The following is a 15,465-nucleotide window of genomic DNA, read 5'->3' as shown; positions in this document are numbered from 1 at the left end:
CAAAAAATGTATTGTGAGTTCTTCATATTTTTCTGTAAACAGTTTTAATAACATTGAACTTATCCATTCTTTTAAATGTCTGACAATATTTAGCTATGTGTCCACCCGTCCCAAAGCTTTTTAAAACAACATATCTTTATACAGCTTACCAATATCTATATGGCCTTATTTGAGTTTTCTATTTGCTCTTGTAAACCTTTGGGTAATTTAATTTTTTAAGAACTCACTCCTTCCTTTGGGTGTGCATATTTCATCAATGTAGATAACATGTAACGTTCTACAGTGTTTCTTTGTGTCTCTCTTGTTCCTGGGCTTATTGCTTCTTTCTCATCATAATTTTATATCTTCTTTTGCTATACATTTTCCATAATTCATGCTTTGAAAAGTTTTCATTGGCCATTTAAAGAAGAATCAACTTTGAAAATTCATCCAATCCTGTTTGCTTTTGTTTTATATTATAGTGAATCCAGTTTTTATTGTTTACTGTTTTCCTAATTTCTTTCGCTATTATTTTTGGTTACTATTTAATTATTTGTTTATTTTTGGTATCCGGATTGAACCCAGTGATGCATAACTACTGAGCCATATCCCCAGCTCTTTTTAAATGGTTTTTATTTTGAGATAGGGTCTTTCTGAGTTTCTTTGGGCCTCACTAAGTTTCTTAGACTGGCTTTGAACTGACCATTCTCCTGCCTCAGCCTCCCCAGCCACTGGGATTACAGGTGTGCACCAGGCCCACTATTAGTCTTCTAATTTCTTAAAAGGAGTATTTACTTCTATCTGTTTTTAATAGCAAAGGCATTTAAAGATAAAATACTCTATTGATCACAGATTTTACTGGGTATGTATATTTTGTTAAGAAGCAATGCTCCTTTTCAGTAACTTACATATCATTTGTAATTTCCCTTTGGTTCTAAGAGTTATCTAAGAGGGCTACTAAATTTTCTAATTTTTAAAAAAATTTTCTCAGGAAGCTACCTAATAAAGCATTTTGGTTCCCCAGTATAACTTATTATAAAAATGTGATCCATTAAAAATCCTTATTTTTTTTCAATTTATTAAAATGTTTGGGTATCTTTTTCAAGGACTAAATTTCCTAGAATGAATTCCTTCTCATTTGCAATTTCATTAATTCAATAATGCAAAATTTCTCCAAAAGGAATTTATCCATGTGAGCATACAAAGATAAATGTGTAATCCTCATACACTTTGAAGTGAGGTAAAATTTTGTTGAATATTTTAAATATACATAATAGTAATTTCCTTATGCCATTTTTTTCTTATCACAGCACATGACTTTCACTATGAACACTTCCACTTTTTATTTCATTTCTTAGTCATCCTTACTAGAAACTGGGATAGCTAAGGGCACACTATGTTGCTATATACTGCTATGAATTGTTCTTCAATTCAGACAGTGGAGTGAATGTGTTTGATACAACTGGCTTTGATATAATTTTTTTTTCTCTCAGTTCCACATTTTGCTTTAGATATTATTTATGGAGTGTAAATCTAATATTTCCACATCTCTTTCTCTTTTTTTTTTCTTAGTTATGTCCTCCAAGAATTAAGTCACATCAGTCCTAACATTAAGATTTCAATCCAGGGTAGGGAGTGATCTGTTTTGATAAACAGCCATAATATTACAGGGAAATAATACCATGTAAAGCTTCCATCACAAAAATCACACTTGTGGAAGATTTTTTAAAATCAAACAGGAACAATAGGTACAATAAAACACATAGCTATTAGGAGACACTGAAGGGATGCTAAGACTAGTTGCCAAGATAACTCACTATAAAACTCAACAGTCTTAAGCATTCTACCACATTAATTGAACAAAAGTGAACAAATATGAATTATTCCATGTACTTTTATTACTTTGAAAAAATAATACACTGTTTTTATCTGACCAAAGAACTTTAGATACTTGGACTAAGAGATACATGGGAATGTCAACAAATTTAAATTGCAATCATATATGTGTGATGGTTTTGATAGGCCAAATTGAAAAGAAAAATATAAATATATAAAACTTAAGAAATTAATGGTAGTATAATACTGTATCATACTTATCGAGTATTGGCTTATGACTAGTATGAGCCTAAATATATAATACATATTAAAATAGAAAAATATGAAAACCACCTTTACTCAACATTTGCTTTATGCCACATACTTGTTACTTCAACCTATCTGATATAAATTTACATGTACTCTGAAAGGGAAATTTAGAGACTAAGAAAAGATTACTCAGTTTTCAGCTGTTCTCATGAAAGTATATTTCAGATCAGATAGTTGTTAACTCCAAAACATCTCCTAAACTAGACTTTCACAAACAATCCATGATGAAAGATTGTATTCTTATAATTCTAAAATCTAATAAATCAAAGCTTTTGAAATACAACAAAGTGAATAATTAAAATTTTGTAAAGTATAAAAAATCCAACTCCAAATTTTATTTTTAATTTTAACATACAAAATTACTTTGTCAGATTGTTAAAAAATTTTGAAGTGCTTTTCCTCAATCTTATGCTTAGTGCTATGCACTAATAAAGAATCCATGGATTAGCCTGGTCAACAAACCATAATCAGAATAGGCAGCCAATATATTACCAAACAAGAACCTATTGGTATTAGTATTTCTTAAAGAAATCATTGTTTCTGTTTTTGTGGAGCGTTTGTTTGTTTGTTTGTTTGTTTGTTTTTGCAATGCTAGGGATCAAACCTGGGCCTTCAGCATACTAGGCAAGTATTCTACCACTGAGCTACATAATACCCCAAACCCCTTAGAGAAATTTTTATAGGGCTAACAAGAACCATAACCAAATGGAAAATATGCATTAATGTAAGGAAATATTTCACCATTTAAAATATGAAGATGTCCACATCTAAGCCCTGAAACTATTAGTGTATTACCTTTATCTGCAAAAGGGACTGTATAGAGGTAATTAAAGTGTAAAGATGGTGAGAGTGTACTGGAATACCTGGGTGGGCCCAATGTTATCTCAAGGTCTTCATAAGAGAGAGACAGTGAAGAGTCAGAGAAGGAGGTCTGACAATAGAAGGTGAAGTCAGGAGAGAGAGAGAGGGAGAGAGAGAGAGAGAGAGAGAGAGAGAGAGAGAGAGAATGAATGAATATCTAGGGGTGCTGTGCAGCTGGTTCTGTGGAGGAAGGAGATGGACGAAGAAGGAGGAAGGTGCCGCAAAAAGGATGCAGGTGGTTTCCAGGCACAGAAAACAGCAAAAACTAGATGATCCTGTAGAGCCTCCTTAAGAAACACAGCCCTACAAAAGCCTTAATTTGGGGGGACTTCTCACTCTTGGAACTATGAGATAATAAATTTATATGGTTTTCAGCTGCTAAATATAACAATGATAATTTGTTATAGCAGCAATTAGAAACTAAAATATTTTTGAAGCTAGAAAGTGGGAATCTCATGGTAATAAATACCATTTTAGGTATTTTAGTAGAAGGGAGCTGTTGTATTAGTAAGGGGCAAAGGCTAGACGAATTTTGAAAGGTATGATAGAAAAATTCTAGATTTCCCCAGATTGTTTTAAAAAACATGGATGTTAAATGCTTGGCTTGTGAGAGCTTAGAAGAAAGTGAGGAGCTCATACAGTAAACCTTTGTCATCTTGGAGAATACTTAAATTATCATAAACAGATTGGTAGAAACATGGACATTAAAAGAGACATTGGTGAGGGCTCAGAAGGAAATAAGGAACATGTTATCAGAAATTAGAAGAAAGGAAATCTTTATTAAATAGTGGCAGAAGGCTCAGCTGAATTGGTTCCTCCAAAGTCAAGAAAACAGAATTTTAAGTGATGAACTTAGATGTTTAGCTGAGGATATTTCTAAGCAAAGTGTTGAAGGAGTGGCCTTTTTTCTTACTGCTTATAGCTAAATGTAAGAGAAAAGAGGTAAACAGAAAGGAGAATTGTTAAGCTCAAAGGAATCAGGACTCGATGATTGGGAAAATTCTCACTCTGCAAAGATTGCAAAAGACACTAAAATTAGAAGTCTCACTTTCAGGAAAACATGTTTGGAAAGAAAGCCAATTGCATGACTGAATAATGTTCTGCTAGTGCCTTATAAGGATAAAAAGCTCAGAGCATTCAGTCACATAGAGGCTCCTGTGAAGAGATCAGGCATGTGATTCATGAACTCCATAAGCCATTTCAATAATGGGAAAAAAGGAGATGGAATTATCCAAGAAAGATCTGTGAAACAGACTATTTTCTCATGGAACAAATTCCAGACACACATGAGAAAATCACAGAGTTCTTGGGATTATCAGTAGAAACACTGTCAATGTGGATTGAAATAGAAAGGAAAAGAGTCAAATTCAAAAAAGTTAGGCTCCCCAAATTCCACCTGTAAGGGATGAGGTGACAACAATATTCAACTGACAACCTGTGCAGCCCTTTATGAAAAAGAAGTGATACCCAGGTTACAGACCCAGCTCCTGAGGATACAGGGTTATTCACAGGCCTTTAAAATCTAATGGAGTTTGTCCAGGTGGATTTCTAAATTTCTTGAGGCTGATAACTTTTTTTTCTTTGCACTTTCTTCCTTTTTTAATTGAAACATTGGTGACTGCTATCTTTTATCTGTCCCACCACTTCACTTTGGGAGCATATAATTTGCTCTGCACTTTCACAGGCACAAAGAGGAACTTTGATCAAGGAGAGATAACAAATAGATTCTTACCTATAGCTAATTTCAGGTCAGAAATACTTTCATATTGAAATCAGGTGAGATTTTGGACTTGTTGCTATAATGGATCGAGACTTTGGGGGACTTGGGTATCTACTGAATATTTTTTCCTCATGGGAAGAAATATGAGTCTTTGGGGGCCTGTAGACCGACTGTGGCAGGCTAAATAGTGGTCACCCTCAAACATCCATGTTCTAATCATTGGAAAGTGTACACAAGTTGCCTTAAATGGCAAAAGGGGCTTTTCAGATGTGACTAAGTTAAGGATCTTGAGATAAGGAGATTTTTCTAGCATAATATCAGAATCCTTGTGTAGAAGAAGGCCAGAGAGAGGGTCATTGTAAAAGAGCAGATATGAGAAAAAAAAGCAGAGGTCAGAGAAAGAAAGAAATTTGAAGATGCTCTATATTACTCTCTTTGAATATGGAGCAAGGGGCCAAAGAAAGCCAAGGGTTTCTGGGAACTGTAAAAGGCAAAGAAATGGTTTTCTGCTATAACCTCCAGAAAGAATACAGCCCTGCCTATACCTTGACTCTAGAACTTTTGACCTCTAAGGCCACCATACAATAAATTCACATTGCTTCAAGCAATAACTTTCTGGTAATTTGTTACAGCAGCTATAACCAATAGAAATAGCCTCTAACTTAATTTGATATAATAATTCTCTAAAAATGTAGCATAAAAAGTATAAATTTTCATATTGCAAGAATCTCAGACTTAACATGGAAGAAAACATGCTTGTTAAGACACAAAAAAATTAATTTTCAAAACTTAAAATCCTGAGGATATTTTTTTCCATTTGACAATCATTTTGTAGAAATGTAACAACTGTGACAACACAAAAATGGAACGCATCATCCAACAAGATGAATTGTGCCTTGTGAACTGAAAGAAAAGTAATTCAATAAATATTGCTCTTAAATAGTCAGTCGTTTTTCCTACCTGTGCATTAGTGTCTGAAATTGAGCAAGGGATGGTTTATTTAGACTTTGAATTCATTACAGCAAATGAGGGCCCCCTTCACCAAGGCCCTCCCTCTTCAATTATCTCATCAACTAAATTTCAAAAATCATACAAATAGCTTTTAAAAGCCACTTCAAATCATATATAGAGTAATGAGACAGGCCATGGTTCAGGAAATAATATATATTCAGTAATCAGTATTATAGCATGATTTATTCCCTTTTAAGGATTTTTCCCTTCTTTGGATGATTATGATGGAATCACAATAGAACCCTAAACATGTAGCGAGTATTGAAAAGCATCCCTTACCTGTGTAACCAGTGGCTCCAGCAGCCTTTCCACTGTTAGTGTCCGGATTTCCAAACTTTTGGGGTCCCATTTTAAAATGATAGGTGAAGTTGCCGAAGTCATGCTCCCTACGGAAACACACGTTATCAGTTAGAAATAATGGTCTTGGAAGTTAAACTATTCCTGCAGGGGTTCCAAATGAACAAATCATTGAAACTTCAACACATTTGAAGATTATGTTTTTGATCCAGTCTTGTCAGTTAGAGATAAGGAAACCAGCACCAGTGTGGTAGGAGGTGGAATGTTGGAATCAGATTAAAAAATGGAAGTGTCTTGAGCATCTGTGTACATCGGACCAAATTTAGGGACCCAATTGTCACTGGACTGTTTCATTTACCCAGCGTTTAGTCCACAGTCCTATCTGCTTTCTGGGAAAGGCTTAGATCTTCCCATTATATAACTTATGGTGTTAAGATAGAGAGTCAAACCAGGGAGCAATGAAATCTCAGCATGATACACATTATGATCAATGAATCCTGAGTGTGAGAAATAAAGAAGGGACATTGAAGTCAGTCTGGAGGGGACCAACCAAGACTACCGTGAAGCAAAGTAAATCCATTATTATCACCAAATTGCAGGACCCCATGTCATTAACAAAGACTGAATGTTTTCTTCATAAGTGACTACTGAGGTTATCAATTGCTTGGGACAACAGGGTTTCATTCTCTTAAACAGCAAAGATATCTTGCAAATTCGTTGCAAAGGGCTCTGAAAATGAGCTTGTAGCTATTTACATATTTTCTGATTAGTCACTGCATTTACATTCTTGTCCCATAAAATTAGTATCTGATAAGGTTATTTATCTCACTCTCAAGTGCCCAAGTTTCACTGACAGGCATGCAGCAGGCTCTCACATATCAAGCACTAAATGTGGTCCTGGCCATACTATATAATAAAGTATTCATTCTATCAGGGGTCTCTTTCTTATCAAGAAATTGCTGAATGTATTTTGAAATGTAACCACTGGTCAAGCAATCTTAGATTCCCAAAACTAGATCTAAATCATTTGCCTTAATTCCCCCATAAATCAAAATGTTCATGGTTATTCTACTCCTTTTTTAAAATATTTATTTATTTATTTATTGTAATTTTCAGCGGACACAACATCTTTGTTTGTATGTGGTGCTGAGGATCGAACCCTGGCCGCACGCATGCCAGGCAAGCGCGCTACCGCTTGAGCCACATCCCCAGCCCTCTATTCCTTTAAATCAATGTCTCTGTTCAATTCCATTTTTATAAGTCAATGTATATGATTATTTCTACTAGAGTTAGCACCACAAAGAAGGTCTATCACAATAAGCACTAGTAGCCAAATCCTTCTTCACTGGCCCTCCTATAGCTAAATCTTTAGGCAAAAAAACCCAACCGAATTGCTTCAGGGGGAAAAAAAAAAAAGAAGAAGGTGAAGACACAGTGTGCTGGTATTTTAACTCTTTGAAATGCCACGTTTTAAATAAACTAAGCACAGCAATCCAACTATTCAGACTGATTTAGATTTGGTTTCCTTTACAACAACAATAGTTGGCACTAACATACTGCCTATCCTCCAAAAACCTAAAAACACTTTACACATTTCCCATTCACACTAACAGCTTCCACAAAGCAGCTCTAACAGGCACAGAATTCTGCTGCTGGGCAGCACACCTTCTCATGCTGTGGCAGGATAAAGATGCCAGATGCTTCCTGCACACACTGGGATATATTTTCATCCCCACTCATGTCAGACCCTATCTCAGTGATTTGGGCCCAGTATTTATGATGGTTATCACAAGTTTCCAGGGAAGTTCCCTAAGAATCTTCTTCAAACTCTGATAGAATAATGGGTGGCATAATAGTGACAATGAACAAGGAGATCCTTGGGAAAGATGAGTAACCAGTCATCATTTTAACATGAGGGTGGAAAGGACATGGTGGGGTTGTATAGAGAATGCCCATTAACATGGGCATACTAGTCTATACAAGATGGTGGGTCAAGGAAGATACCAAGTCTATTTTAGAGATTTCCAGATACATAACTTCGCAAAACTGATACTCAGGAAATCCTGGAATGAGAACCAAAAACGCTGGCATAACTGCAACAGAAACACTAAGCTAGCATAATTCAAGCAAAAATGAGCAATATTTCCAAACAACAACAACAAAAAACCTTCAAGCCATCTATGAGCCTAAGGAGCAGCATTAGTCATAGCTTGAGTCCTAAAGGTCACAGAGGTCCTATAAATATAAAAATGAAAGAATAAGAACAAATCACTCAACTTAATTTGTTCCCTTGGGGACAAATCTTCTTAGTCATTTCTTAAGGCACAGGTAACATTGAATAGCAAAAAAAAAAAAAAAAAAAAAAAAAGCATGAAAATTTACATAGAATGAATTTGTCAAAGGTGAAGACTTAGTCATAGAACTTTGAGTGCTACTTTCCCTAGTCATGCTTTTTTTTTTTTTTAATATAGTTGGGACTAAAGCCAGTTCCCCTGTCTCTATCCCATAATCTTTTCACCATTTGTGTTACTCCCTCATTAACAAAGACCAAAGTAGGAGCAGAAGTGGGCCACAAAATCTCTACTGCTAATCACAGGATGTTGATATCAAAGATTCCCATTGAATAGCCTCTGAGGAGCATCTTAGCTTTAACTCCATGCTAAGCTATTGAGCAGAGAAAGATAAGTAGCTTCCCTGGCTGCAGTGCATGAGCTGGTATAATCCTCACAATCTGCTGTTTCTAGAAGGAATGCGTCTGTCCTGCTATTTTGAGTATACTTGATTGCTGTCTGCCATATGTACTAGACTTTGTATTAGAAACATTTCCTCATCAAAGCCCTGGGCTAGTTAAAATTACATAAAAATGGAAAAAAATTATTCTATTCCAGGTTAGCAATCATAGCCATAGTCTTCCAGATTCACCTACTGATCTTTGCCTCCAGAGTTCTAATAAGAACAAAAGAGTAGAAAAAAGAAAGGTCAGGCATTCTCTAGAGCAAAGAAGAGAGGCAACTATACTTAGTGCATAGAACTGACAATTGGGCACGTGGCCCCCATGATAAGTACATGCAATGAAGCTTTCCTGAGATTTTCATCCCGTTGTACATTCAATATTTGTTAATTGTATAAAGGGCAAAGAAAACCTATAGGTTTTTAAGATAGATTGGGTGATTTTTTTCCAGTAAATAGTCATTCCTTTCCTATCCTAACTTCCATAAGAAAAGAATAATTCTCTGAGCATTGACATTGAGCAATGGAACACAAGAAAATATGATGTGAGTAGACACTGGGAACGTGCTTACTTAGCTGGGCTTGCGCTTTATGCTACTACTTTCTGTCATGAGAATCATTTATAATTACTGGCTCAAAAAGAAAAAAAGACATGGAGCAAACCAGAATCTAAGATACAGCTGGACCCAAACCTAGCTGTTCAGTCAACCCCCAAACCACTGATGCAAGATCAAGCAATTAATGCTAGTTGTTGCACATGGTTTATACTACCAAGATTTTGCTATGAACTGTTACTCAGCAACAGCTAGCTAACACAGTAGCATGAAATATTATTTTTGTATGAACTTAAGCCCTGTAGTTTTTCAGGTCTATCATATTGTCCAAATTACTTGCCCTAAATCCAAGATTCCTTGTGAAAACATCAGGATGATACATATTTTATGGGGTTTTTATGAGTCTTACTTAATTTAGTAGATAGAAAGCATTCCGGTGTTTCTGAAAAATGTCAGTTATTTTTATTAATATTACTATTTTCCAAAATTTAAGTATATTTGACTCTATGTCTAGAGGAAACAGGAAAGCACCAATTAGGCCCAGCTTTATACTCCTGTTTATGGGACAAATTATTCAACCAAGAAGGCAAGAGAATAAATCAAGTGTGTAGTAATGCCAGCCCTCATCTTTCTAAGGAGGGAATGATACATAGTCTCAATTTCACACTACACATCTATATAATGAATGCAGTCTGAATTGTCCACACACACGTACACACAAAAGAATCTGCAGAACGCAGGTAACTTTTTTTCTTATTGGTTTGGATTGAAAAAAAAATCCCATATTACTGCAGAGGGAGACTTAGAATATAGACTTAGCACAATGAAAGAGCAAAAAACAAGGATTGTGGATAACAAAACTCAACACAGTTGCCTTCTCCCATACATCACAGTGCTACACGCACAAGAGAAAACTCTTAGAATTCATTCAATCTTTCAGAAGACTTTCTTCTTGGAAAACATCAAATTGTGCATCCATAAAAGGTGATAACACAGCCCCCTTGGTAATGTTTTTGATAATTTCAGACTCACTGTCTTGTGATAAGGAAGAGGGGTAGCCAGGATGCCAGTCTCTTATAATAACAAAGATAAAACATTCAAAAGGACAACTCAGAGTGAAATGAGCTCCCCTATTAGCAACCAAGATCCAAGTGCCTTCTTTTCTTGGACAGTGTCCTGACAAGTAAAAGCTGCTGAGGTCAAGTACCCCAAAGAACGCTCCCAAATGCCACATGTGTTAATGCCATGCAACATTCCCTGAAGAAATCCCACTTTCAAACCTCCTGGAAAATGTCTTCAGAGTCCTCTGTTGGCCCTCCTGACAGCTTTTTTGCTGCTGTGACTAAAGGACCTGAGCAGAACAGCTGTAGAGGAGGAAAAGTTTATTTGAGGGCTCTCAGTGTCAGAGATCTTAGTCCATAGAATGCCAGTTAGAATCCTCTGGGCTCAGGGTGAGGCTAAAAATGTGGAAAAGTGTGGCACAGGGAGGCAGCTCACATGATGATAAGGAAGCAGAGAGACAGACTGCAAGCACCTGATTCAAAATATAGACCCCCCATAGCCACGCCCCAAATGAACTCCTTCCTCCAGCCATACTCCACCTGCCTCCAGTTACTACCATAAATTCATCCAGTCAGGGATTAATTTACTGACTAGTTTCAGGCTATAATACAATCATTTTTCTTCTCAAACCTTGCATTGTCTCACACTGTGAGCTCTTAGGGGATACCTCACATCTGAACCATAATACCTCCTGAGTTATCTCTCTTCCTCCTGTTGCTCTTTTGTAACCAGTTGTCAGGGATGCTTTCTAGTTGCTGAGGAGAGATGCACTACCCTCTTTCTCTCTACAGGCTTCAGCTTCAGACCCTCTTGGTGAATCTCTCTCGTCACCAACACTGAGCACCACTGCCGGTGACTTCCATGAGGCTTTATGAAATGAAAGGCTCATTTCAGAAAACATTAATAACTAATAATACCTGTCATTATCAGACAGGTGTGGAGGGAATTCACCCATCTCCTCACTTTCAAGGTTGACTAAGTGACTTGAGCTTCAGTTTCATCTACTTGTAAAACAAGGAGGGCAACAACCTTATATTATTAATGGATTTGTTCTGAAAAATCAATGGATAATTGTAGATGTAGAAGTGATGGATTTTCTTCTTTACAATGTTGTCTACACAATTATCATCCTAGTCATAAGACATGTATCAGGATGGGGTGCTGCTGAAGATTTTGCATAACAAGATGCCTGAAAACAGATTTATTGTGAAAAGGAGAGGAAGAACAATTTCTAAATTTGTTTAGCATTCAAGAATCAAGCCTGGAAAATGTGAACCATATTGCTCCTTCTCTAAGTAATGAAATGCTAGTTAATGAGATTTTCATATGATTACCTCACATATACAAATGGGGAAACAAGCATAAAAGAGTTAAGAAAGTTGCTCAGGATCATACAATTTGAACCTAAATTGTCTTGACTTCAGAGTGTGTGCTCTTATGATATGGTTTAATACTTCTAGAGAGAATCCTGACCCTTAGGCTTATTCAAGTTATAGCTTGGGGACCCTGAATCATGAGAAAGAGATAGAGACATAGAGAGAAATAATTAAAAAAAAACCTAGGAACCAGTCCCTTCTTCAGGGAAGTGGAGAGGAAGGGATAAATATAAAGGGATGTTAGATTAGAAGAGGGGCATATCATCATCAAGTGCCTAACACACACATGGAGCTCATGGGAAATGTGGCCCTACTTCCTGGTTGAGACAGGGCAGGTCTTGTGTTCCGTTTCCCCAGGCTACCTTTGGTCCTGTGTGGTAAGCAAGGGATATTGGCTATAAAGCTAAACCAGCTAGTGCAAGACAGGGCTTTGACAAAATCAAGACAAGACCCTGTGATGAGTTATGTTGTGTAGACAAAATTTTTCCCACCGCATGACCTTGACCCCTTCTGTTATACTTATGAATGTGTTATATTACTATGGTAAATGGCAAACTGCAGATCTTAAACAGGGAAATTACCCTGTATTGTCTAGGTACACCCAACATAATCAAACTGAGACTTTAAAAAGCATAATATTTGCTTGGCTATGGGAAGAATAGGGAATAACAGAGATAAAGCAGAATTGGATGTCAGACATGTGAGGCAGAAGGGGAAGGCAGAGAGACTGGAATTGGAAGGCATCTGGTAAAGGGGTGACAGAGAAAGCATGAAAAGGAAAGCAGCAGCCTCTGAGAGCTAAGTGTGTTCTGGCTGAAAGCCAGCAAGGAAAGGAGATCTCAGTCTTACAACCACCAGGAACTGCAGTTGGTAAACATCATGAATAAGAATGGAAGTGGAGCCTTCATAAGGAAACACGAACATGTATCAACACCTTGATTTCAGCCTAGTGAGATGATAAGAAGAGGATTCAGTCAAATCTACCTGTGTTTCTGACCTTCAGAGACTGATGAGACCCTAAATTTGTGTTGATTAAAGATGCTAAATTTATGGTAAACTTTTACTGCCACAATAGGAAAATATCATAAGTGGTTCTCAAATTCTCTTAGTCTGGAGTGCATCTGAGAATTTGGATCCGTAACAAATTCCCAGATGATGATGCTAGCACACTGCTGGCCAGGAAACACTTTTGAAGAACCTCTCTTTTAGTAATAAACCATAGTCTCACATGCCATGGGCAGGAGTGATCAGGAAAATATGGAATAACACTGTGGAGACCAGAAGACCAATAATAATAACACCTATTTTGGGAGAACTAAAAATAAGTATTCAAAATATGTTCTCTGAAATATGATAGTGAATAAGATTAGATAATGGTCAGGCAGTGGGCCCGAGTTAAGATCTCATTCACAGGCAGAGACCACACTAAGAAGCTAACTGGTATAAATATTAATGCATACCATCAAGGTCTTTTTCAAATGTAAAAGATCACAACATTCCAGCCAACTGCTCTGTCCCCAAGAGGCAAGAGAATGAAAGGAGAGAGTGAACCCAGATGGGAGTTACAGAAGGATTAAAACTCAGGCTAAAAGAAACAACCAAGAGCCTTGATACTTTTCAATGCCTGTTCAGCATAGATTTTGATGAATGCTCATACCCCAAAATCATATAAGCCTATTAGCTAGCACACCAAAATGGGTTTTCCTACTCTCCACCCACTCTCTCATCTTCTCACTTAAATAAATCCTGCTCCATTTACTCTTCTTTTCCATTATTGTCTGTGGATTTTATTCTTCAAATTTGCGAACAAAAACCCAGAAGGCAATTGGTGAAATGGGAAATCTAGTCTCATCTCAAAACTCCAGTTTCAATAGTAGTTCCAATTTTCTGTTACTAATAAAGAACAGGACCTATAACACCCAAGTACCCTACTGTAAGAGAGGCTTTTTCTGGAGTTGAAGTTAAAGGAGAAGTAAAGTGAGACCTGACTTCCATTGCACATACTCTGCTACAGTGGAAGCAGGTCTAAATGGAGGTAAGAGACGGAGGGTACTTGGGACTCCTTCTTGGGGTACCCTTTGTATAAAGATGGCCTGCATAATGAACAGACTATGGAAAGATATTGTTACTTGTTTTCAATAATTAACTCTTCTCATTTTACACTTGTTTCCTCTTACTTTGACTATAAGGAGTGAATGTATCACCCATCACTCTCCTTTCAAAACTATTCAAAGCCCTGGCTCGGTGAACTGAGAGGTGACCCAAGTTGCAAGTCACTGCTGCAATTATAGGATCTGTCACCACTTTTATTCAAAACAAAGTGATAGGCAATTTTCAAATAGTCTGCTATTTGTGGAAGGGGTGTGGGGCAAACTGCTACTGTTAAGTGAGGTTTAACACTTCCCTCAAGTACTATAGTATCTGTAAAACCTCTATTACAGTAAATCCATACCTTTTAAGGAAACACTCAAAAGAAACTCTGCTGAGCAGAAGTATCATTCTAATAATTTGAAAAGGCTACAATAACACTTCTGTCAATGCATAAATGCATACTAAGGAATGCCTTAATAATTTTTAAAAACACATATTAACTATCGAACTATTATATCTTTCTCAGTGCCTCTTTTTGCTTATACCAAATAAATACAACTTAACTAAAAAAGAGAGATATATGGAGAAAGCTCCACATCTCAACCCCTTCCAGGGGATAAATTGAGGCTAATAGTATATAGTTAAGAGTTGCTGATTAAAAAGAAATAACTATGTCCATGTCTTGTTTCTGTGAGTTTTTATACTTACAACAAAAATAATATGAGCCAACTTAATAGAAATTCACTACTTCTGGAGTATGCTATTTGGAAGTCAGTAATTTGAAATTAAAAATGAAAGCTAATCTGTCAAATTCATTTCCTTGATTCTCACTGCATTCATAGTTCCACAATTTAAATTCATTTTGGAAGCAAAAGCAAACTCAATCAACTCCTAAATTATGGATTTTTTTTTCCATTTGGGTGTGAACATATAAAATATCAAGGTAGGCAGTGCACTCCACATGCTATGTCAGGTTTCCAGTGTCCTAATGAGAACTCAAATTGCTAAACAAAATGTATGTGGCCAAATGTTAACATTATTCTATTTACTTATTATTCTGCAATTCAGATTTGGGCAGTAGATCACAACAACCCAAAATCAGAGCTGTTAATATTCCAGATATCATATTTTGAGGAATTATCTTTACAGTCCAAAAGTAACTTCAAATTATTTAATAGAAGCATGGCTTCTTTGGCAATTAACCTATTCTCTGTCCCTCTAACCTCCTGTAAATTAGAATTCCATATGCAATGATTATATAACTCCAATCTCCCACCAGAATCTTAACATTTCATTTTCAGAGTACAGCAAAATATCCACCAAATTGTCCTCCTTTAGATGTCTGTATAATTCAGTCCTAACTAATTATCTTAAATGTTCCTCTTCTAGGGAACTGGAATGATTGACTGCTTAATTTTCCAGCTAGTCAAAGTACTCTTTGTAACAAAGCCAGTGTTCTGCATTCTAACCCTCAAAATAAGTTCTGCTCCAACTCAGCTTGGGCCACTTGATAACATGAGATTCAGGACTCTTCCCAAAGCTCCCACGTGCAAGTCCTTCCTTCTCATCCTCTGACATCTAAATGCTGGCACCACAATGTACCTTTTTCATAACTCTTAAAACACGTCTGCATTTACAG

The 15,465-nt window shown here is 36.5% G+C and overlaps 1 protein-coding gene across 4 annotated transcripts in view; it reads right to left on the bottom strand.

The window, feature by feature from the left end:
• The window catches only part of Ctnna2 (catenin alpha 2), a 954,264-nt gene extending 948,167 nt beyond the window's left edge, over positions 1 to 6,097 (bottom strand). For all 4 annotated transcript variants that reach the window (XM_026396077.1, XM_026396076.2, XM_026396078.2 and 1 more), the window contains exon 1: positions 5,996 to 6,097. In XM_026396077.1, coding sequence (XP_026251862.1) covers positions 5,996 to 6,097 — 102 coding nt within the window. The remainder of the gene's footprint in view (positions 1 to 5,995) is intronic.
• Positions 6,098 to 15,465: the final 9,368 nt, after the last annotated feature.

This window comes from Urocitellus parryii, chromosome 12, assembly GCF_045843805.1.
Source record: "Urocitellus parryii isolate mUroPar1 chromosome 12, mUroPar1.hap1, whole genome shotgun sequence".
Classification (NCBI taxonomy): Eukaryota; Metazoa; Chordata; class Mammalia; order Rodentia; family Sciuridae; genus Urocitellus; species Urocitellus parryii.
Note: the sequence above shows the minus strand (reverse complement) of the source record. Positions and strands in the feature narration are given on the sequence as shown.